At 57.8% G+C, this 23,460-nt stretch overlaps 1 protein-coding gene across 2 annotated transcripts in view; it reads left to right on the forward strand.

Moving 5' to 3' along the window:
- LMX1B (LIM homeobox transcription factor 1 beta) overlaps nucleotides 1-20,269 on the forward strand; it is an 80,182-nt gene extending 59,913 nt beyond the window's left edge. Inside the window, exons 3-8 of one of the 2 annotated variants that reach the window (XM_040482334.1) lie at nucleotides 13,999-14,231; nucleotides 16,147-16,328; nucleotides 16,518-16,595; nucleotides 16,738-16,804; nucleotides 18,989-19,153; nucleotides 19,464-20,269. In XM_040482334.1, coding sequence (XP_040338268.1) covers nucleotides 13,999-14,231; nucleotides 16,147-16,328; nucleotides 16,518-16,595; nucleotides 16,738-16,804; nucleotides 18,989-19,153; nucleotides 19,464-19,621 — 883 coding nt within the window. In that variant the 3' untranslated portion in view covers nucleotides 19,622-20,269. The remainder of the gene's footprint in view (nucleotides 1-13,998; nucleotides 14,232-16,146; nucleotides 16,329-16,517; nucleotides 16,596-16,737; nucleotides 16,805-18,988; nucleotides 19,154-19,463) is intronic. The other variant, XM_040482335.1, reaches the window with a different exon arrangement.
- Nucleotides 20,270-23,460: the final 3,191 nt, after the last annotated feature.

The following is a 23,460-nucleotide window of genomic DNA, read 5'->3' on the forward strand; positions in this document are numbered from 1 at the left end:
GGGTGGAGGAGACCTCAGCCAACACGTTTTTGTACATTTGAATATTAAACCATGCGATGCGTTACCTATTCAAAAATAAATTCAATTGTTTCTTTAAAGAACACATTTTGTAAGTGGTGTAAGAAGGCCTGCACCCCAAACTGGCTCCGGCCACTCTTCAGCTTCCTCGGGTTCCACACGCACCCTCTGCACTGTTTATTTCTGGTTAATTCTGGTCGTGTCTCTGGGCCCTTGCATTCACTGTTTCCTCTGCTACCTGGTCTGTCCATCGCTTCCCATCCTGGTCTGGCTGCTTCTCCCTCCTCTGTCTATGCCCAAACCTGTCTTCAGGAAAGTCTTCTCTGATGCGCCCCCGCCTCCCAGGCTGGACTGGATCAGGAGCAGTTGTCTCTTTTTCTTTAAAATTTTTTTAATGTTTATTTCTTTTTGAGAAGGAGGGACAGAACGGGAGCAGGGAAGGGGCAGAGAGAGAGAGGGAGACACAGAATCTGAAGCAGGCTCCAGGCTCTGTCAGCACAGTGCCCGACGCGGGGCTTGAACCCACGGACTGAGAGATCATGGCCCGAGCTGAAGTCGGACGCTCAACCGACTGAGCCACCCAGACGCCCCTTGGTTGTGCCTTGCTTTCCTGTTTCCTGTCTCCCTCCTCATGGTCATAGCTGTCCCCAGTGCCCAGCACTGAGCCTGACACACGGTGTCTGGGGAATGGGTGAACCAGCAGGGAGGAGAGGCTGCCCTGAGAACTCCGAGGAGGGGGCTGTTGCCATGGGGTGGGGAGTGCCCACCCAGGCCTTGAAGAGCAAGAAGGCTTTTGCCAGATTCCCAAGGTGGACGGTGCTCCAAACGAGCCCAAGCAACTGTATTTCTCCAGCAATCTGTCTGCCAATCCCTCCTGCCCCCTGCTCTAGCTGCGGTCTTGGGCAAATTACCTCTCTTCTCTGCGCCTCGGTTTGCTTCTCAGCAAAATGGAGTCATTGGCAGAGACCTCTCGGAGTTACTAGGGGCGGGGTCCCCGAATCCTACCGGGAAGGCGCGCACACAGTCGGTGCCGGATAAATGCCGGGGGAACTGCTGCGGGCGCGGGGAAAGGGTTAAAGCCGGGCGCTTTTTAATTGTCAAATGACTGCGGGCGATTAGCGCTGGCAGCTTCCTCAATAATCGCTCTTCTCTGTACCTGCTGGGAGCTTAATTAAAAAACAAAGAGGCTCAATTTAAAGGCCATTACTATGCTAATGCGGCCGGGCGGGCGGTGATTAAGCAGCTCGGGCGGGTGGCGGGCGGCTGGGGCGGGGCGCGGGGCGATCAGTTACCTACTAAACGGACGGGCGGGCGGGCACCCCGCAAGCGGCCGTGCTTGGCGGTGCCCAGCCCAGGCGCTCGGCCCTGACCCTCCGGGAGCGCCGGAGCTCAGAGACCCAAGGAGGCGTTCTCCCAGAGCCTCTTCTTACTCCCTGTCGAAGCGTCTGGCTGTGGGTACGAAATAACGCCAGCCACACCTCCAAGGGCTTCCTCTTACAGAAGAATTTCTCCTCCTGCCTCCCACTAGCCTTGAGTCCTGCTGCCTTGGGGCACCCACTTCTCAGGTTAATCTCCCACTGTGATTCTGTCCTGGCACACACAGGTCTCAGGCTCCCAACCCGCTGGGGCATTTGCTCCCCTGTCTCCAACCACCTTCCCAGCCTCCAGGCAGGTACCAATGTGGTGGTTACCAGCCAGGCTAACCTGGGATGAGGCCCTGGCTCTACCTGATCAGCTGGGTGACCTGTGTAAGCAAGGGACTCTTACCTGCCAGGGTGGCCATGAGGTCCACCTACATGGGAGGCCCCTACATTAGGGGGTGGGCTACATGTGAAGCTCTGAGCACAGGGCTGGTCTGGTTCCTGTGAGTTTGACATTTAGTAGCTAGGGTAGAGCTAGCTAGGGTAGGGGTCAAAAACTTGACTGCAAGAGGACAGGTTGGTTGTGGGGTGTGGCAGGACTTAGTCCAGAGCTCATGAGAGAGACTGGGCAGTGAGGCCCTCAATGACTGGGCTGACAAAGTTAATGTTATATCTCTGGCTACATTAAGAGGAGTATAGGGTGGGGAACAAGGGAGGCTATGGTTCTTCTTGCCCCTGGAGGACCAAGTAGCTGGCTGCTAGGCTTTAAGGGCTATTTGGACAAACTCAAGCTCATGACCAGAGTGTGGAACGTGGGCAGGGGGGTTAACCTGGAGAAGGAGATGTCAAGGGAGGGGTCACTGTCTTTGAGTCTCTGAAGGGCAAGAAGGAGCACACTCATTCTATGGGGTCCCAGCTGAAGCTGGACATTTGCACCCAACATTGACACCCACAAGTCTGTCTTGACCCCATGGTTTTGACCCTGAGTGTGTTTTCATTGACGGCCTGATAAAACGTGTGGTCGTAAACTTTGGTCATTTTGTTGGTAACGTGGAAAACCACCCTACCTGAGCCTGGGGGGTGTGTTGACTAGGTAAATTAACCAGCACTAAATACAGCTGGCAACGGTGACACCACCCATGGTCATCCGCGTCACCGGCTACAGATTCACCAGAGTCAGATCTTGCTAATCAGGAAGATGCAATTGTAGCACAGACCTGATGGTAGAGCAAAACTTTATTGAAAATTCTTCATGGGAAATAATTTATCTCAATGAAAATAAGTTCAGGAAAATAAAAATGGCAAAGGAAAAAGTTGTAAATTATTTAACGGCACCGGAAAGAAAATTGATCAAAAAATTAAATTGTCTTAATGGAGTTCGTTCCAGAAAACACTTTCTCAAAGGAAGTTTATCAATGTCGTTATAATCCTAATTAAAATGCTGTGGGCTGCATCTAGAAGGTCCAAATCCTTGGGGTCAGAATGATGGGGCCAAAACGTCAGCTAGTCAGCGTTAGGCTGTCCAGTGGTTCCTTGGGCTTCTCCTTCTGAGACCTCCTTTCCCTTGGAAAAACCTCTTCCCCGTTACACCAGGAGCTCACTGAGGAAAAGTGCCCCTGTGTCTTGTTCCCCACTGATTCCTCATCACCTAGCACAGCGCGTCTGGTCAGTGCTTACAGAATCAACGAGTCTTACAGCGAAAGCCTTAGAAGGCAGTTTCTGCTCTCAAGCAGAGATTTGGCACAGAGCAAGGGCCCGAATGTGTGTTGGATGGTTGATTGCGTACATGGGTGCAGTGGCTGGATGGACTGAGAGGGTGGCTGAGTGGGAGATGGGTGGATAGTTGGGCAGGTGGGTGGGTGGATGGATGGATGGATGGATGAATACTTGGATAGATGGATGGATAGTAGGCTTAGTGACTATGTGAGTGAGTGGGTGGATGGATGGATGAGTAAGTGGGAACAAAAGAAACCTGACTTGTTCTCTTTAGCCCAACGTTTGAGGCTAGCAAGCTGACCCTTCTTTCTCACTTCCAACATGACTGACCCACTGTCTCCTTAACCCTGGAAATGGCCTCCATTTTCTTCATACCTTTGCTTTTTTTCAACCTCTCCTTTGCAGAATTGTCTCCCTGCTTCTCTGCCCCTGTTTAGGGGGCAGAGTTCAGACTTTGGAATCAGGCACACTACTGTTCCCACCCCAGCCTGACCACTTCTCCCTTTCGATCCTTTGCATTCCTTATTGCCACTTCCTCCAGGAGGCCTTCCATGACTCCAGCCCTGCCCCCTCCCTCTCTCCACCCCCACCACTCCCTCAGTGTTGCACTTCCATCAGGCCCTGCCCTGGATCTGGCAGCCCTGGGTACGTGGGTACATGGCTGGGTACATGGCTGTGGGCCTGGTCTATTCTGACCACTCGGGACCCCGGAGAGAAATCCAAAGGCCTCTGCGTCCCGTGGTGTAGTCTCTCCTCTTCCGCCTGCATGTGAGCCCCTGGCCTCTGTAACCTCTCAGCCCAGGTCATGGGCCCAGCAGCTCTGAGCTAACAGAGCAAGTGCACAGCCATTCCGAGTGGTGGGCAGGGAGGTGGAGGCTGAGGCAGGATAGGGACTCAAGCACAGGGAGGTCCAGGAAGCCATGCAATGATGCAGGGAGAATGAGCAAGAGCCCTGAGCCCCACTGCCCAGCTTCGATCCCAGCTCTGATGCTGAGCGGCTGTGTTACCCTCTCTGAGCACCACTTTCCTCCTTTGTGGAAAGAGAGTGGCAGTGCCTGCCTGTAAGGGGTCTAATGGGGGATGGGTCAGTGCAAATAAGGCACAGGGCCTGGCATGTAGGAGATAGTACATTTTAGTAAGTAATAACAGTGACTATGACTGCTGGGTTTGGCACCCCGGAGCCATTGACTCGGTGAAGGGAACCCGAGATCAGCTCAGAGGGGTCTGATGAGCCAGTAGGAGGAGAAGCCTCCTACTATGAGCTCAGCACAGGGCCTGGCTCATAGTAGGTGCTCAACGAATGTTAGGTGGAAGAATGATGAAGAAAATCATCAGTGAATTGAATTCATCAGTGAAGGGCAGCAAAAAGAGGGAGGAGCTTCAACTCCTTCAACTCAAAGGTTAGTAAAAGTAACACAGGTAAAGCCCTTAGCTTGGGGCCTGGCCTGGAGCCCACAGACCCTCTGACTACTGTTGGCCCAGGCTACAGGGCAGGGAGGGGCATGTGGAAGGATGGCCGGAGGGATGGGATGATGCCCTGCCTTCCACCTGCCCTGCCCGGCAACGTTGTCTCTCCCTGAAGTCACTAGGAGAGGTCTGATCCCCAGAGAAGCTCCAGTACCCCCGATGGAAAATAGCCTCCTGAGGCAGAGGCTAGGTCTTGCTTCTACCCACTGCAGGGGTCATAGCCCCAAAGGTGAGGCCAGTTATCAGATGCCAAGACGTGTGCACACAGCAACTGACTCTTAGGAGAGTGTGTGTGTGTGTGTGTGTGTGTGTGTCTGTCTGTCTGTCTGTCTGTCTTGGCAACTCTCAAACAGCATCTCCAGCCGGGGCCTCTCTCTGAACTCCAGACTCATATATGCAGCTGCCCCCTAGATGCATCCACGTGCCTGTTAGAAGGCAGCTCACACACAATGTGTCCGAAACTACCCTCCTCATTCTCCCCTCCTCCACCTGGTCTCTGTCTCCATTTCATTTAATGGCAACTCCATCCTTCCCCATTGTATAGGCCCCCAGGTCATGTGTCCATCCTTTCTCTGCCCATCCTCTGGTGTCCCTGTCTACCTGCAAAACGCATCCCACGTCGGACTGCTTCTCAGCACCTCCCTGGGTCTGAGCAGACAATTATCTCTTGCCCAGATTATTGAGATAACCTCCCAACTCATCCCCCTGCTCCCACCCCCTCCTCCACACAGCTGCCTGAGGAATCTGGTTCAAATGTCAGCCAGATCTCATACCCCCTCTGCTCAGAACCCTCCCACAAAGTCAAAGGCCCATAAGATACGCCCCCTGCTTCTATCCGCACATCTTAGTGCCCCCCCCGCCCCCCCCATTCCTGTCACTCACCTGCTTTAGCCATGAGGGCCTTCTTGTCACTTCTCCAACACCTGATACACTCAGCCTCAGGGCCTTTGCATTTGCTGTTTCCTCTGTTGTGAAACTCCCCCCACCCCCATCCCGGCCCAGGTATCTCAGCAAGGCCTCTGACTGTCCTTCCTAAAAGCCCTGGCCATCCTCTTTGCGCTCCCCGCTCATTTTTCTTCATCGTATTGTCACCAGTTATTACACTCTAAGTGCTACGGGTTTATCTGTTGCCTGTCCCCTCACCCATTAGAATGGAAGCTGGGAGTGGGGATGGGGGTGGGAAGGACAGTGCATTTGGCTCACTGCTCTATCTCCAGCCTCTAGACAGTCCCTGGCACACAGTAGGCACTAATAAATGTGTGTGCACTCACCGAATGTGTGTCTGGCCAGGCTGGCCCCTGGATGGTACCTGGGGGCTCCTGGCTGGGCCCGCGTCCCTCCCTGCCCCTGGCCCGTGACCTCCAGCCCCGGCCAGGGAGGGGGGCGGGGGAGGGGGTGTGCTCCCGACAGTGCCCGAGGCCCGGATCAAAGGGCCTCAGAGCCGGCGGCCGGCACAGCTGGGTCTGCGCGCCCGCAGGAAGCTCCGGGGCAGCCCTCGCTGCAGGCCCGGCCCCGGCGCGCCGAGGCTACGGAGAGGCCCTGCGAGGCCCGCGCTCCGGCGGCCGTCGGTCCGAGCGCCCGGCCACGCCGCGCATTCCAGCCGCGTGATTGACGCGCGCACCGGGGCCCCTGCCTGCGGCTCCCGCCGCCCGCCTGGCCCGCCGCCGCCGCATCAAAGCAGATGTTTGCAGCTGGTTTGAGTTGGATCCCCATCAACAGGCCCCTTTTTGTCTCAAAATAAAAAACAGCTACGCCCGGAATGATAAGGACGCGGCAGGCACGTGGGGGAGATGTCAACGAGTCGGGAGGGAGGAGGCCAGGCGGCTCCCTCTGCCTGCTCTCACCCCATCGGCTCCTCCAAGTGACAGGCAAACTCTGGCGGCCGCAGCTGGGCCCCCAAGGGTGTCTAGGGTCCTGTCCCCTGGGCACTCCCCCCTGAACTCCAGCTCATCTCTTAACGGGCATCATCATAGACATCACAGCCCTAGAGCAATAATGATGTCGGCCCCCTACTGGAACGCTTACTGTAGACGAGCCTGCCCTAAGCGCTCTGCGACCACTCCATCCTGGGATCCTCCCCACGAGCCTCTGAAGGACCTGTGGCACCTAGAGGCTCAACACATCCTAGTGATTGCCTGTAAGGTGGGGACCGTGGTCCTTGCCCCAAGGTCAGACAGTAAGTGACAGAGCTGGGATTCAGACTCTTCAGACTATTCCTTCTGCCTTCAGAACCAGTGTGTCATGCCAGCTTTTCCAGAAAGTCCTCAGACCTCTTCCAGGTTAACCATCATGACTTTCTGTGCCCCCCAGCTTGCCACGTGTACCCTGTCAAGGCACTTGTCATGCTGTGTCAGCCCCCATGGGACCAGATTTGGCCTCTTTCCTCAAGCATCTTGCATGAGCTTGAGAGCTCAGAGCTTCAAAGTCAGCCTCCCTGGGTGTTTGCTGGGTGAACGTGAGAAGGTATAGCCAGTGGGCCAGAGGGCTATGGTTCCCTCCCCATGGAGGGAGAGTTTCCAGGCACTGTGGGATTTGGGCCTGGAGAGACCCTAAAGCAAACCAGGCCCAAATCTGCCTGGTCCCCAGTGTGGCCCTCGGTAAGGATCTGACAGAAGCCTATACACCTCAGAGGCACAGACAGATGGGGAGAGTACGGACCCAAGGATGTGATTGAGGGCTTCATGATGAAATTCGAGGTGAGGAAGAGAAGGTTCCAGAGCCCGTGTCCCAGCACCATCGTGAGACTCAGACTGGGGAAGGAGTGAGAGGCACACTTGCCAAGATGCCCTCTGTGCCAGGCACTGGGCTAGACCCCCTCACACAGGTTAAAACTCACCGATTCTCAATCACCGGGTGAGGGAAAGATCAATACCCCCTTTTCACAGAAGAGGAAACTGAATCTCAAAAAAGGGATGAAGAGTGGCCCAGGGCCGCTTAGCTGGTGCCAGAGATGTGGAAAGTACACCTCTAAGCCCAGGGGGGCAGCCAGAAAGCTCTTGGTGAGCAGGAGATAGGGACGTGGGACAGAGAATGGATTGGCGCACCTTGATCTAGGTGTCCAGGCCTTGCCCGGTCACTTATGGTCAGGGGAGTCATTTAATATTGGCATGGCCCTCCCACTCCAGGGCTTTCCCTGTATACTAGGGACGAGGGCACAGTTGGACTCCAGCCCAACAGGAGGTGTGTAAAAAACTTAACCAACATAGAAGTTCGGATTTTGGACTCCGGGCTGTATAGGGGGTCATGGGACGAGAGCAGTGAGTTCACTTGTCTTGCTACCTGGTGGCATTCTCAAACTGCTGGAAGCAGAGTATCCAATGTTCTCATGTCCTACCTGCGCTGCCCATTTCATTTCTCATAAGGTTATTCATTCATTCAACAAACACTCCCTAGTCACGTCCTCAATGCCAGAACCCAGGGTGGGATGGGTGCATGTGAATTAGACCCAGTGTCTGATTTCTGGGTCAGTGAGGGCTTCAGACACACAAATATCTGGGTCTCAGGGAAGGCTTCACAGAGGACGGATGGGTCTTCCAGCCTGGAATTGGGTCTTGAAGGATGAAGAGAAGTTCAACAAGAAGCAAAAGGCAGAAAGAAGACAGGCTTTGGGGGCAGATGGAATTTTAAGTGTTAAGGAGGCAGGAAGGACTTGTTTCCAGGGAGCAACGAGAACCCTGGCAGCTGGAGCAGAGGATCTGAAGCCAGGTGTGACGGGGCTGGAGTAGGGCCTTGAGTGCCATGATGAGGCCTTTGGACTTGCCCTGAAATTGTTGGGCACTCTGAGACTGAGGACCCAGTGAGGGGTTGCATAAACTGTAGAATGCAGCGTTGGGGTATGGGAATGGCAGAATAGTGAGGAGGAGACAGAGGGGCCTCCATTCCTCGAGGGTGGTGAGCAGATGCCAGAAGTCTTGAAGAAATGATGAGGTGCCTGCCTCACGGTGCCCAGCCATTATCCCCATTGAACAGATGGGGCCACTGAGGCTCAGAGAGAAGAGGCTTGTGTGTGGTTCCTGTGCTGGGAAGTGACAGAGCCAAGATTCCAAGCCTAATGCACATGCTTCTGGAGTCTGAGACCTGGGGCTGAAAACCTGCAAGGAGAGGCTGGAGGGTCCCCAGGACGTTAGGAAGCCAGTTTTATTGGAGGTAAAAGAATCAGATATACTGCATTGCCTCTCTGCAGTTGTCAGTGGCTTAAGAGAAATTAATTAATCAGATTTGTAATCCATGTTTAAATGCTCCAGAAAAAAATTGGTTTTCAGAGTTTTATTAGCTTCATGAATTTAATAAATTGAGCGTTAAACAAATAAACCAATAAAAACTCAGAGGAGATGGAGATGTGTTCTCATAGCCAGGGACTCTTCAAGGGAAGGACGTCCCTAAAAAGGGAATTTCTTACTCCAAAATCACAGATGATCCTGGCGGAGGGAGGATGTGTTTGTGATGGGGAGATGTTCAGTTTGGTTTAAGAGAAACCCACTCAGCTGCACCTGCTGGGTGCTGGGCCAATGCTGAGTAATAAGAACTTGGGGCATTCAGAGCCCTGAGGGCAGACAGACATGGGAATGGCACCCCCAGCAAAGGACAAGGGTGAATGATGGGCAGAATGCACTTGAATGCACTTGGGTATACTTGAATGCACAAAGCATGGAGGGAGTATATGGTGGTGCTTGTGACCTTGTGACTCATGTGACCTTGAACCTGCCCTCTGCACTTTCGTGTGCTCTTCTGTAAAATGGGAATGGAAACAGTGTCTTCCTTTTAGGGTTCTTCAAGGGCTTAATGAGGTGATGCAGGTGATGGTAATTGAGTTCATTCACATTGGTGAGACAGGCACACAGAGAACTGAGCCGGGAGTGCTCTGTCCAGCTCAGGCCAGACAGAAGCTAGAAGGACCCAGGGAACCCAGGGTGGTCATGACAGGGAGGTTTGGTTGGGACCTGTAAACCTGGTGTCAGGAAAGCTGCTCCCAGGAGTGGCGGAGACCCGGTGAGGGCGACAATAAGGACAATAAGGAACAAGAGAAAGGCAGATGGCAGTTCTGTGGGGTGCCTTCTTCATGCTAGCATAGGGCCAAGGGCTTTACGTGCAATAGGGCCTTCTCACAACCCTGTAGGTAGGTACCACCATTCCCGTTTCTTAAATGAAGAAACTGAGGCTCAGAGAGGTTAAATGTCTTGATCAAATTCACACTGGGAAAAAGTTACGGAGCCAGGGTAGAACCCTGGGCTGCCCGCCTCAGCAGTACCCTCCCCGCCCCCCAGCACAAACACTGTCTTCCCAGGGCAGGTGGTGGGTGCCCCCATCGGACTGGGTTGGGGCTGGGGACCAAGTTGCCCTACCTCACAGGCGGGACCGGACTGTATTGGTTGGTTCAGTGTTCATTCCACAAACATTTGTTGCTCGCCTTAGAGCACAGGGCCTTGTGCTCAGCCCGGAAGACAGGTGATCCTGGGGAAAGTGGACTGGGAAACTGATCAAGTGGAGTCCTCAGGATAAATACTACAATGGGGAGGGAGTGTGAGGATGAGCAACTCAGTGAGGTGGATATCTGAGACTGGAGAGAAGAAGGGGGGCTTCCTGGAGGAAGGGCTATCTAAGCTAAATCCTTCAGAATACACAGGTGTTGGGTTGTCAGAGGTTGGGAGTGGGAGGAATGGTGTTCTAGACACTAGGGACAGCAGGGGGAAAGGATTGGCAGTTTACATGGACAGTGGGGTTGTGGGTTGCCAGTGAGCCTGTGTGTCTGTGGTGTGGTCATAAAGGTGCCCTCTGGATTTGGAGCTTCTAGACTGGGGGAAGAGCCTGGGTCAGGGGATTGGCACCAAGAGGGCCAGACAGCTGGAGGGGAAGCCACAGGTGGAACCAGAGCTTCAGAGCCTCTCCATGGCACCCCCACCATCCCCTCACACCCCCAGGCCTGCCCCATCCTAGCTTGTTGGCCCAAGTGTGGTAACAGAAGTACACCCATCTGGAACCCCCCTGCACAGTTCTGGGGAGTGAGAACTATTGTCCCCGTCTTGCAGGTGAGGACACAGACCCAGAGTTGCCCCAGGTCACAGAGACGGTGAGTGGCTGAGTCGGGATTGAGATCATGACCTGGGCTCCTCGGGTGCTGGCAGGGCCTTTCTTCTGCATCAGGTTTCAGGGCCCCTGTGGGGCAGGAAGGCTCAGAGCTTCTCAGCCAGAGCAACTCTATCTCTGTCGGTATTTGCAGCCTCTGTGCGGCATTCCCGGAGAGGCCCACTCCTGGCCTCAAAAGGCCTGCTCAGCTCACTGACCTCCCCCTCTATGTTCACGGCTTTTACACTGAAAACTCGCTGCATCTTCACATGGAGAAGCGGGCAGTGTTGTTGAGCCCATTATACAGATCAGTAAACTGAGGCTCAGAGCAGAAATTACTTGTGCAGTCACTAGCCAGGAAGTGGTGGAACTGAGCGTTGAAACCAAGTCCATCCAGTGCCACTGCCACTGCCTGTGGCTGGGACTGCTTCTCAATGGCCCGTTCCACCGGCCCTTCATGACGGGAGGGGTCGAGGGCAGGAGGGAGGCTCACAGAGAGGAGGGGACCCCGCTGGTGTCCCCAACCCCTCCCACACATGCGTTCGTAGCGCTCGCTCCGGCTCCCGTAGACAAAGGCAGCCCCATAATTGGGAGCGAGTATTTCATGCATCCCCCCCTGATGTTTTATTGGGTGGAGAGATGCTTGGAGACCAAAAGGATGGCACATTCCGTTTATAAAGTGTGCGCAGTTTGTTTTATATCCCGAGTTTTTGCAATCTAGATAACAGATGATGCCCCGAGTGGCTGGCGCTGCCTCCGTAATGGCGGCACTGAGCCTTTGGAGAAGTATTAATAATAGATTGTGTTGATGAGTTTGGAGAAAGTAGCAATCGACCCCCTGCTGCCAAGGCATTAGCACGGATGTTCTGAATGCAGCTTGCATGGTGGCAGTGCCTGCAAATGCGGGTCACCTCTCCTACTGCCCTCCTCCCCTACCTAAGAGGGCCTCCCATCTGGGAGACGCCCAAGGTGTGCCGACCCTGGCCTGGGACCCCGGCCCTGCCATGCCGGCACAGAGATGCAGCCGGTGCCTGTCTGCTCATAGGCCACTGGGGCCAGGCTGCAGAACTTAGCATGGCACCTAGATCAGGAGGTCGAAGTGTGGGGAGGGGACAGAGGGACAGTGAGGGGGCCAGGGCAGAAGCATCCTCCACGTCAGAGCACCAAGTTGTGGAAACGTGGCTCCTTCCCCAGCACCTTGGCAGAGCTGGACACCCAGACAGATTACTAGGGGCCTCTGCTTGAGGCTGCCATGGACAGTTGGGTAGGTTGTACCCTGAAGAAAGGAATCCAGCCAAAGAGCCAAATCGGAGCTGAAATCCAGCTCATGTTCCCCTTGCAAAGCCACGTACTATGTGGGCTAGTGGGGCCCCAGCTGCCTGTAGCTGACAGCCTGGCCTGAGCCTCAGCCCACCCCAAGCCTTCACTCACCTGCTTTGCAAACACTCACCAAGCCCTCCTTGAGGATCATGTAGGACCAGGTCCTGCCTTTGGAACCCCTATAAGAGTTGGAAGCTGACATGTGCAGTCACTGTGATATGATATTCATTTACCAAGTTACATGCTCAGTATCATTGACTCCTGACAACAGCCCTTTGAGGGAGGTCCTGTTGACATCTCTGTTTCACAGTAGAGGGAACCGAGGCCTGAGGGAATCTCAGGTGAGCACATAGGAGGCTACTTTCCCTGACTGGGACATCAAAGAAGACTTCCCAGAGGAGGTGGCCTTGGAGTTGGGCACTGCAGGATGAGTAGGAGCCCGCTCAGTAGCACAGAGGCGGGTGGCACGGGGTTGCTGGGGATGCCCCCAATTTGAGTGTCCTGGCCAGTGCCAGGGCAGCAGGCAGACCTCGGATTGGCCCCGTCCACCGCGCCCCACTCGCTCGTCGTGGGCGGTGCTGATGGCAGCCCCGGGAAGGGAGGCAGGCCGAGTGCCTTGCATTTATGGCCGTTTCTGTTCCAGAACCGATTAGTAGAGAATTGCAGCTGTAATCCGTGCCTGTGATGGTGGGCCATAAAGAGGGATGGGATGTGCACAGCGCTCCCAGGGTGGCGCCCGCAGACGTGGCCCAGGGACGTGGGGAATGAAAAATGGTTTTAATTCCCTCCCAGCAGCAATAATTTGATTCTTCATAAATTTTTCCATCAAAGTGTTGTTGAGGCTGAGTTCCCACAGAGCAGGGCACGTGACGGGGAGGGGGGAGCCGGGAGGAGCGGTCAGTAGGTGAGGGCAGGGGAGGGGCCGTGCTGCTCAGACCTTTCTGCCCATGCTGGCTGGAGGCATGGAGACCCCTGCCTGGCTTTGTCTCCAGAGATGGAAGCTGGGTCCGCTTCGTCGTGGAGGGGCTGGATCAGGCCCAGGCTCCGAGTCGGCCCCATCACTTATTACCATGTGACCCTGAGCAAGTGACTCCGCCTCTCGGCACCTCAGTTTCCCTATCACTAAGATGGGATCCGTGTTCGCTCCTGTCTCACAGCGTTGTTGCAAAGATTAAATGCATTTCTGCCTACAGAGTGCCGAGAACAGCGGCTGGCACACTGTACATGCTCAGTGAATTTCTGCGTGTGATAAAGATACTTAAGCTGAAATGAGGCATAAGCAGGTGTCAGCTCAGCTGAGGGGCAGAGAAGGAACATGTTGAAAGGCCAGTGTGAAGGTGGCCTGGAGAAACTGCAGGCTGTTGCACGGGGCCATGGCCTGGGGGAGCAAAGACAGAGAGAGAGGCAGGATGTAAAGGGCCTTGAGGCACCAGGGAGTCACGGAAGAGCGTGGAGCAGGGAAACAGCATGAGCAGATGTGTGTTGCAGACAGCTCCCTCTGGCTCTCATCCTGGGGGGTGAGTTTGAAGGGTCAGAGGGGCCAGGAGCCCAGGATGGGGACTAGGGCAGCTGCTCAGGCAGGAGAGGAGGGGCCTCGCTTGGGTGGTGAGTTGGACGAGGCCAAGGATTGCTTGGATGTGGGAGAGAGGGGCAAGCAAGGAGGAAGCGGAGCAGGTTCTGGGGTGAGGGTAGACCAGCCTGCCCTTTTCAGGGCAGGAACCACCTGGCTCTCGGAGAAGGTTAAGGCCGACCTTGTGCTCTGCCCTCTAGTGGCCACTGTATCTCTGAGCAGGAAAGACCCTGAGCTGACACACCTAGGGAGCGCATCTCTGGGCAGGATGCCCAGCGCCCACCCTGGGGCCACCAGGGCCCTGGGAGCCAGTGGAGGAGGGCTGCAGGGCCTCCCGCTGTCTGGCTCTGTGCCCAGGGTGGGCCTCTCCTGCCTGGGGTGGAAGGCCAGGGTGGCAGGAGGGAGAGGCCAGCCCTGGATGGGCAGTGGCCTCCGGGAGGGACCCCCGAGCCTAGCCAATGTGCCCACATTGTACCCCTGCAGGCTCTTCGCAGCCAAGTGCAGCGGCTGCATGGAGAAGATCGCCCCCACGGAGTTTGTGATGCGGGCACTGGAGTGTGTGTACCACCTGGGCTGCTTCTGCTGCTGTGTGTGTGAGCGGCAGCTCCGCAAGGGCGACGAGTTTGTGCTCAAGGAGGGCCAGCTGCTGTGCAAGGGTGACTACGAGAAGGAGAAGGACCTGCTCAGCTCCGTGAGCCCCGACGAGTCCGACTCCGGTGAGCCACGGCTGGAGCTGGGGGGCAGGCGGCAGGGAGGGGCCCCTGCCGGCAAAGGACCTGAGCTACACAGACGGTGCACCCACATCCGGTGCACGTGGCACTGACGTGACCGCATGCCGTTACCTGCCACTAATGTGTGTGCATGTCCCCGGGCGCACAGATGCACATATGGACACTACCACGTGTGTTGTGCACCGGTGTATGTGCATATGACCACACACACACACACACACACACACACACACACACACAAGCACATAAAATGCATGTGTGGATACCCAGGCCCAGGAGTATATATACACGGACACATGTGCTTAGATGCCCACACACGCACAAGCCCACACTCAGGAACACACACGTGCACGTCCACTTAAACACGCATACATGCGCACGCATGACCCAGCACGCACCTCACATGCACACTGAGCAGCTCTGCGTGTGGCCACACACCTGTTTATCCACCTGCTCACTGTATTGTGGTTTACACACCTGCACACACACGCACATACCCTGCTCTCCGGCCCACCGCCCTCACCCTCTCTTGTCCTTGCCGTGGCCCCCGCCATGGCACAGCACCACAGGCGTCTCTGCCAGCACCAGGCCTGCAGGCTGGTGGTGGCCGAGAGGCAGGGATCTGGTGCGTCCTTCATCAGTGGGGAGCAGCAGCCTGAGCTGTCATTTCCCAGCCGGGTGGGGGCCCTCGGTGGTGCAGGGAAAGACCCTGTTTCCCAGGATGAAGGCACCCCTCTACTCTGCTCCAGCCTCCAAAAGGACTGTGCCAGCTTAGAGCCCTCCTGGCAGAAGGGCAGGTACGGGAAAGGAGGAATGAGTCTTGGAAGGGAAAAGCCAGGGAGAAGGCTGGCGCCGTGTCATTCCAGGGTAGCGGGGGAGGACTGGAAGAGAGGGTGCAGAGAGGAGATACCCTGGTCTGCTGAGCCGGGGCAACCTAGGGTAACCTAGAGCCCACGGTCACAAGACCTGCCCATCTCGAAGAGCTTTGTTACTGTGGGGGCCCTTGGAGGAAGTAGTGAGCCCCCTATCTGTCTGTCCCTCTGTCCACCCATGGGCAGGGCACCGTGGAGGCTGCCTGGACTCATGGCAGAGCAGACACTGACCGGGTGCCGTGGACCCATTCCTATCAGGCCTGGGAGGGGCTCTTGGAGGGAAGAGATCCACCCCCTCCACAGGGGCTCATGCTCTGAGGAAGACGGGCCTGGGAAAAGGCCAGTTCAGACTCAGGGGCAGCAGGAAGCACGTGGTGTCCATCCGGGGCTGGCATCTCCGAGGCCCACAACTCTGGGGCATGGAAGGGGCCACGTGTGCATGGTGGGTGTGGGTGTGTCTCTGGGTGAATACACGTGCTTCTGTGTGTGTGTGTGTGTGTGTGTGTGTGTGTGTGTGTGTGTCCCTGTTCAGGTGTGTGCATGCCTGTATGTGTCCACCTATGAGCATGCACGTGTGTGTGTGTGTGTGTGTGTGTGTGTGAATATGTCTTCGAGTTGCGTGCGCCCAGGTCTCCGTGGGCCCACGTGCCAGTGTGCGTGCACATATGCAGGTGGTTGAGTGTGTAACTCCATGGGGGGGGGTATGTATTCTGTGGTCATGAATACTCCTGTGTGAGAATGTCTGGGGTATGTCATCACCTGACATTTCTTAGTCCCTAGAAGCTTCAAGGAAGAAGGTTCCCCAGAGTTTTCTCCCTGGGTCCTGGGGCCCGCTGGCCTTGGGCGAGGGCAGTGGGAACGAGTTTTCTCTAAGGCTGACGTGCTGGGCTGGGGTCTCCGGAGTCCCTGGAGCCAGCCCTGGCGGGTGTTGGCTGGAAGTAATGGGATCCCGCCAGGCGACAGATTGCCTACGGGGACAAGGCTGAGACCCTTGTACAAAGCTGATGGGCCGGGTATGTCCGCCACAGTGAAGAGTGAGGACGAGGATGGAGACATGAAGCCAGCCAAGGGGCAGGGCAGCCAGAGCAAGGGCAGTGGGGACGACGGGAAGGACCCCCGGAGGCCCAAGCGACCCCGGACCATCCTCACCACGCAGCAGCGAAGAGCCTTCAAGGCCTCCTTTGAGGTGTCCTCCAAGCCCTGCCGAAAGGTGAGGGGCCCCCGGGGTGGGGCGGGGCTGGGCTGACACCCCACACCCGCTGCCCTCCCAGACAATGCCCCTACCGCTCTTGCTGGGGACGGGGACCTCCCTGAACCTCCCCGCCAACCCACAGTTCCCCCAAGCCCCATGCGCCCCACCCCCACCCCCGGCCTGATCTGTGTCCGTCCATCCGGGCAGGTCCGAGAGACTCTGGCGGCGGAGACGGGCCTCAGCGTGCGTGTGGTCCAGGTCTGGTTTCAGAACCAAAGAGCCAAGGTGAGAGGCCGCTTACCCCCGCTGGGCAGGGATGGAGCAGGGGTGTGGGCAGAAGACAGGGTCCTGATGGGAGGTGCTGGGAATGAACGGGGGAGGGGGGGGGCAGGGGGGCAGGGACTGGCACGACCTGTGTCCCCCACAGATGAAGAAGTTGGCACGGCGGCACCAGCAGCAGCAGGAACAGCAGAACTCCCAGCGGCTGGGCCAAGGTGAGCCGGGGCCAGGGCGCTGGGGCCCAGGCTCAGCCTCTGGTAATGAGATCCCCCCAGCCCCCCAGCCGACACCTTCCGGGGGCGCGGGGTGGGGGGTGATCAGGGCTCAGGGAACTGCTACCTTGGAACCTGGTGAGATCAAGAGAGGCGGTGGGGACCACGGGCAGGATGCAGGAGGAGGGATGGCAGGGTGGGCGGCCCACAGGGGTGGCAGAATTTTCAAAGTCAAAACTGCAGCCATCTGAGACACCTGGCTGGCTCAGTCGGTAGAGCACGTGACTCTCAATCTCAGGGTCGCGAGTTCAAGCCCCACGTTGGGCATAGAGCTTACTTAAAAAAAAAACAAACAAAAAAACAACCAGAAATCTGCAACCATCTCTCACCTTCACGCTGTGACAGGCACCTTTCTCACTGCTGGCCACGCTCTGCCTCACTTCACTCCCACAGACCTGCGAGGGGAAGGGCATTGTCACGGCGATGCTCGCCGACGCTCAGCGAGACCAAGGGACTTGCTGGGTTCTCTCAGTTCGTAAGGGGCAAAGCCGGCCCCTTTAACATGACCATACACCCCACTGCCCATGCTACAATTTAGCAGAAGTCTCCGGAGAAATCTCCAGAGAGCTTCCGCAAGCCATTGAGGAGTTGGGGGTGGGCTCCTGCTGAGTGACGAGGAGCCAGTTTGAGGGCAGTGGCCAGGCCCCTGAACGCTGGGCTTTGCCAAAATGCCGTGTCCATTTCTTGGGCCGGGGCTGGCCTCCCAAGCCCCATGGGGACACAGAGCCTTGAAGGGAGGGCACGGAGATCTTCCTGGGACTGCCCTAGTAGAGTCGCGGCCCTAGAGCTGCCTGTTCCCAGGTGAGACTGGGATTCCAGGGCAGATGCTAGGGCACTAGTGGGCAGCCCCTCCTACTCAGGACTCGGGGCCAGGCCAGTGTCCCCGGCTGCATCTGAGCCTTGGAGCCCTGTTATTCCTCTGCCTCCTCTGCCGCCTTTCCCAAGACAGCCTGGCCTCCTGGGGCTATAGCCACTGTCTCTGGTCTCCCAGCCACCTCCTGAGCTATGTCACACCTTTCAGTGTTCCCAGCTGCCCCTGAGATGTAGCCTCCCCGGGAATGTTCCACAGTCCGCCTTGAGCTCATCACAGCCCATACTGTACTCCACACAGCACCCTGCTACCCCATCCGCACAACACCCCCTCCTCCTCCCCACCCCATCTCAGCAAATGGCACCACTCCGTACCCGGTGGCCACGCCAGTAACCGGGAGTCACCTCTGACCCTTCCTGTCCTCCATTTGCTGTATCTGCTCGGTTGCCAAGTAGGGCAGTGGTTTTCTTGTCCCGTGTCCCTCATGCTCCTCCCAGGGGTTGTCATTCCTACATTCACCTTACAGGGACCCCAGACCCTCCCTCCGCTTCCTCAGTGGTCTCTGCCTCCGGCCTCCAGCCTGCCCCTCCCTGGCCGAGACCCTCCCCTGACTTCCTAGAGCCTCAGGGAGAACCCACACTCAGCTTGGGCCCCCGAAGGAACCATCTTCCTCCCCACCCCTGGCCTTCTCTCGTTCTCAACAGTGGAGCCCTGTGCACCAGGCTCCCTGCTCTGACCCAGCAGTTTCTCCCCTCCCTGCCTTTGTTGCCCTTCAACCTGGCATGCCTGCCCCCTAGCATGGTTGGACCCCTGCTGCCTTCTTTAAGTCATATAGAGGTAGGCTTCCTCCAGGAAGCCTTCCCTGAAGCTCTCTGGCCCGGGCATGGGTCCCATCTTAATGCCCCCAGATGCGGGGAGCTCATTGCACCCACATGTTGAATGATTACTGGCTGCTTAATGTCTGTCTCTGCCAGGTGGTGAGCTCCTGGAGGGCAAGGCCACTGGAGGAAGGGAGGAGGTGGGATGGGGAGGTCTGTGGCTTTCGATAAACTGATTTTTGAAGAGGAACTACAGTGTGTGTCTGGGGAAGGGGCCAGGGGTCAGATACCTGGGCTCACGGGCCCTGGAAGGCCATAAGCAGCCTGGGGAAGTCTGGAGGAGGTCAGAGGGATGGTGTGGGCACCCTGGACTGGGGGATTGTGTGGGAGGGAGGTCCGTGGGAACTCCCAAGGTACATCTGTGAGGGCTCCCGGGGTGGGGGGACCTCCAGGATCAGGTGGACAGGGCTGGTTGGTGAAGGTGTGCTCTGTCCCCAGAGGTCCTGTCGAGTCGCATGGAGGGCATGATGGCCTCCTACACGCCGCTGGCCCCCCCACAACAGCAGATCGTGGCCATGGAGCAGAGCCCCTACGGCAGCAGCGACCCCTTCCAGCAGGGCCTCACGCCGCCCCAAATGCCAGGTGACCACATGAACCCCTATGGTAAGCCGCCCCCAGCCCCCGCCCGCCCCAGCACCGCCCCCGCCCGCTGCCTGACCTGGCAGGCCTGGGGCCATGACAGCCACCTCCCACCCCCGGGCCCGGGCAGGCCCTGCCGACACAGCCCACCTGCCTCCTCCTGACGCCAGGGGCGCCCTCGCGACCCCACCCATGGCCCTCAGCACCTCTGGTCCCCCGCTGCCGCCACAGGCCATCCTGTCCCTCCTCACCTCTGGCCACACAGCCTGCAGGGCCAACAGGGCCCCCAGGAGCCCCAGCCTGCACTGGCTCCTGACGCCCCCTCTACCCTCAGGGAACGACTCCATCTTCCATGACATCGACAGCGATACCTCCTTAACCAGCCTCAGCGACTGCTTCTTGGGCTCCTCGGACGTGGGCTCCCTGCAGGCCCGCGTGGGGAACCCCATCGACCGGCTCTACTCCATGCAGAGTTCCTACTTCGCCTCCTGAGAGCCAGCTGGCTGCATGGACGCTTGGGCCAGGGTCCTGGGGTGGGCCTGCGGCCGCCGCAGCCAGCCCCACCGCCCGCATAGACTCTACACACAGCCATACGGTGCCCTTTCCTGGGCCAGCCGGGCAGGCAGATGGGCGCAGCCTGGGCAGGGCTGTATCCTGCCCACAGAGACCGTGTCACCCCAGGGACCCAGAGTCTCGGAAAGCCACTCGCCTCCCAGCCCCACCTCGGCCTCCATCACCTCCTTCTCCCTACCCATCTCTTTTTTGGGAAGCTTAAATTCTCTCTATTTTTTTAAATGTCCTCTCTGTGTCCAGCCAACCTCCACAGGCCGGGCCTAGGCCAAGGCAAGGCCCCCGCGCGTGCCCCGGGGCAGGGATGCTGCGCGCGGCACCCGTCACCTGCGAGAAGCGTAGGACCCTGCGCCCTGGGCTGGTGCCCACCTCCCCCACCTCCAAGGGCAGGCCTGCCAGCCTGGGTTCACCTGTCCCAGCCGGAGCCTGGAACAGAAGTGGGGAAGAGCTTGGCAGGTGTGCCAAGCCCACTGAGGCACAGCCCTGAGGGGGAGTCCCTGGGGAGGGTAGACTGAGCCTCTCCTGCAAACACGCACACTCGAAGGCACACCCGTGTGATACGCACACAGATATGTAGACAAGCTACAAGAGACACAGAGGCGCTCTGTGGGCCAGCCTGGCCGTGTCAGGAAGGGGAAAGAGGCCAGACGGGGGCGGGGACCCCCCTTCTGACAGCAATAGGAGAGAAGGAAGGAGGAGAGGGAGGGAGGGGAGTTTGGGGCTTGAAACATGCAGACCCAGATGTATCCCAGCCTCAGCCTAAATAGGTGCTGCCTGAGCTGGCGGGGCGGCCCCAGACGCGACCAGCTCCACGGGCAGAGACAGAGCCCCCAGAACCAGGGAGGACATATGGCAGAAGCTCCAGGCAGGAAAGCAACTTCAAAAGTCACCCACTCGGCTCGTCATCTGAGGTGTGGCTCCCTCTGCCTCTCCTCGCATCCCTCCAGTGGCAAGGAGCCCGCTACTTCATCAGGCCCCGAGTCAGCTGCCGTTTTCTGCTGATTTCGCCTCTGCCTTTTTCAGCCCTGAGTCTTCACTTCTCAAAGCCCTTTTCCCTCTCAAGGTGGAGTAGATATAACCCAGTCTTCCCACTGACATCAGCCAGCCACCTCCCCTGCTTTAGGCACCCTGCCTCTGTTAATGTGGCCCAAAATCCAGTGCACAGTTTAGGCCACATAACCTAGAAACTCCCCCTTCCCTTCTGTAACTGAATCTCCTGGCCGTCACACATGTGGCAGCTAAGCCACATCTCTCTTCTGTGTGTAAGTGGGGGAGGGGGCATTTCTTATTTAGATCCAGTGAAGGACCTTGACTTTTTGACTTCTTACATTTCTTCTTCTTTGATTCAATCCAGCCTGTGGAGTTTCTCTGCACCCCCAACTCTGTGACCACTCGTTTGCTGTCCCTCCTGAGCACATCTGCCCGTGTCAGGGGTCAGCCCTGTGCTTCTTACCGAAGGCATGTGAACCTTCAGGGCCCCTCCCCGTCTGGCATTGGCCGTGAACCGGTCAGTCGTCCTTGGATGATGCTTTCCAGTGCGCTTCCAGCCCTGTTTTGTCAAACGCCCTGCCGGAAGCCAGATCTGCACTCCCCCACACACCCCACCCCACCCCGGATCCACTCAGCTCTAACCCTGTCGAAAGAGGACGTGAGGGCCCTGTTCTCAGTGACCCCCTCGCTGGCCCCTGGTGGCCACTGTGTCCTCGGCTAGGTGCTCACAGCCCTGCCTTTAATTCTAACATCAAGCCCTAGGCCGCCACCCTGAGATCTGCCCAGTCCAGGCTTTGAGCTAATAGAACGATGGGTGTCTCTTTCTGCCTTTGGGCCCCCACCTGACTCCCTCTGGGATCCTCCAAGTTCGCCAACATGCCCTGTGATTTTGCTCCTCTGTCCAGCGGGGAGGCCTCAGCTTCTCCGGAGTGTCCTGTGCTTTTCACCAGAGCTGTCGTGGGGGCAGGACTCTCAGCAGCCCCCCTCGGGCCGGGCAGCCAGCCTGGCCGTTCCATGCATTCCTCGTTCCACACAGGCTGCCACAGGGACCTTGGCCGCTGTCCTCTGTTCTCTGTAGCTTAGTCCAGCTGTGTCCTCTCTTGTCCTGGGCCACCAGCGGTCCCTTAAGACAGCCATGCTGGTTTCTTGAGAGATGCTCTCTTCCTTCTCTTGTGCTCACATGGTCCAAATCATGCTGAGGGCACTTGGGGCGGCCCCTGCCCCCAACCCCCAGGAGCCCTGGTCCTTTTCTCCCAGACTCTTTCGGTTGGAAGGAACCTCAGGAACGGTCATCTGGTCCACTCCCTTGACCCTGCAGCTGGAAGAGCTGGGCTGGGAGAGGGGAGGGAGCAGGGGCACCATGTCAGTTCCTCGTCCTCTTCCTCTGGTGAATGGCCTCCAGGTCAGAGGGACATGACTTGTCTTAGGAAACTTTGCCAGCCCCTGGAGGGCATTTCTTCCCATTTGGGGGCCTCCCAACCTCCCAAGTCCAGCCACGGCTCTGTCCCCACTGTGCACTAGTGGCTCCTTATGAGGAGCTGGTACAGAGACACCCCCCCTCCTGTCCCATGGATGGCCACAGCCAAGGGAACCTTAGAGAGCCCCGTGGGCCAGAGACACCCCATCAGTTGTGATTAGGAACTTGCCGTATGCTACAGCTCACTGCCCCCAGTTCCCTCAGGCGCCCCCAGACACTGATGCCTGCTCCGCCCAGCCCTGGACTGGGTGTGGAGACACAGATGAACAAGATGTGGGGCCCACCCTTGAGGGGCTTTCTTCTAGAAGGAGAGCCATTCACACTCAGGCCTAGCCCTGTCCAAACATTAGTGGGGATCCATTTCTCCGGTGAGGAACCTGAGGCTCAGAGAAAGGAAGCAAATGTTCAGGGCGACCCAGCAGAAGCACGCAGAGGCTCGCAGGTTCGCTGGAACCTGGGGTGAGCTGCCATGAACAGGCTCTTCCTGCTTCGTGTGGGGGGAAGTGCAGCCTTGACTTGGGGGGGCAGAGTGAGTAGTCAGGGGCACTCCCCCCCCCCCATCATCAGTGGTGGCTGGGATGGGAAGCCCAAGAGCAGAGGGAGGTAAAGGTCTGGCCCCAAGGAAGAGGCAGGAAGCGTGAGGTGGGCAGGGGGAGTGTCAGGATAAAACCAAGTCCGAATTCTTTTCCCTGCTGGGGAAGGTGAGGCTCAGAGGGAGGAACTAATCGGGCCCTAACTGACACCGCAAATGAGGCAGAGGCAGAGGAGAGACAAGACGGTGGGGTCCTGCCCCCAGCCAGAGCCTCATCTGCCTGCCCCGCGGAGCCTCCCGGAGGGGGCCACACAGACGCGGGCCACTATGGTTCCAAAGATCAGACCACAGAGCCGCAGGAGAAGCGGTCCCTGCAAGCGGGCTGGGCATGTAGTGGGCCTCCCGGGAGGGGGAGGGGAGGAGCCCACTGCCTCTGGACAAGCAGGGCCAGGCCCCCATCGCAGGGTCCGGGGAGCCTCTTCTCCCTTAGGGGGCTCAGCTGCCGCTTAGCAGTGAGGCTGCCGCACCCACCCACGTGGAGCCAGGGCCCCTCGCGCTCCGCGCACGCGCACGGGGAGCCTGGAGGAAGGAGAAGTGGCTGACCCCTGCCTGGCCAGAGCTCTGGGCGCCACCTGGGCTGAGGACTTCACCTCCTGTCCGGGGAACCTGCAGCTCCGGGGCTCCCTCCGCCCTGGGTGGGGAGAGGATCCGCACACACACGCGCGCGCACAGACACACACTCACACCCGGACGCGCACGGAG

This window comes from Herpailurus yagouaroundi, unplaced genomic scaffold (genome assembly GCF_014898765.1).
Source record: "Herpailurus yagouaroundi ecotype Mexico unplaced genomic scaffold, PumYag 160, whole genome shotgun sequence".
Classification (NCBI taxonomy): domain Eukaryota; kingdom Metazoa; phylum Chordata; class Mammalia; order Carnivora; family Felidae; genus Herpailurus; species Herpailurus yagouaroundi.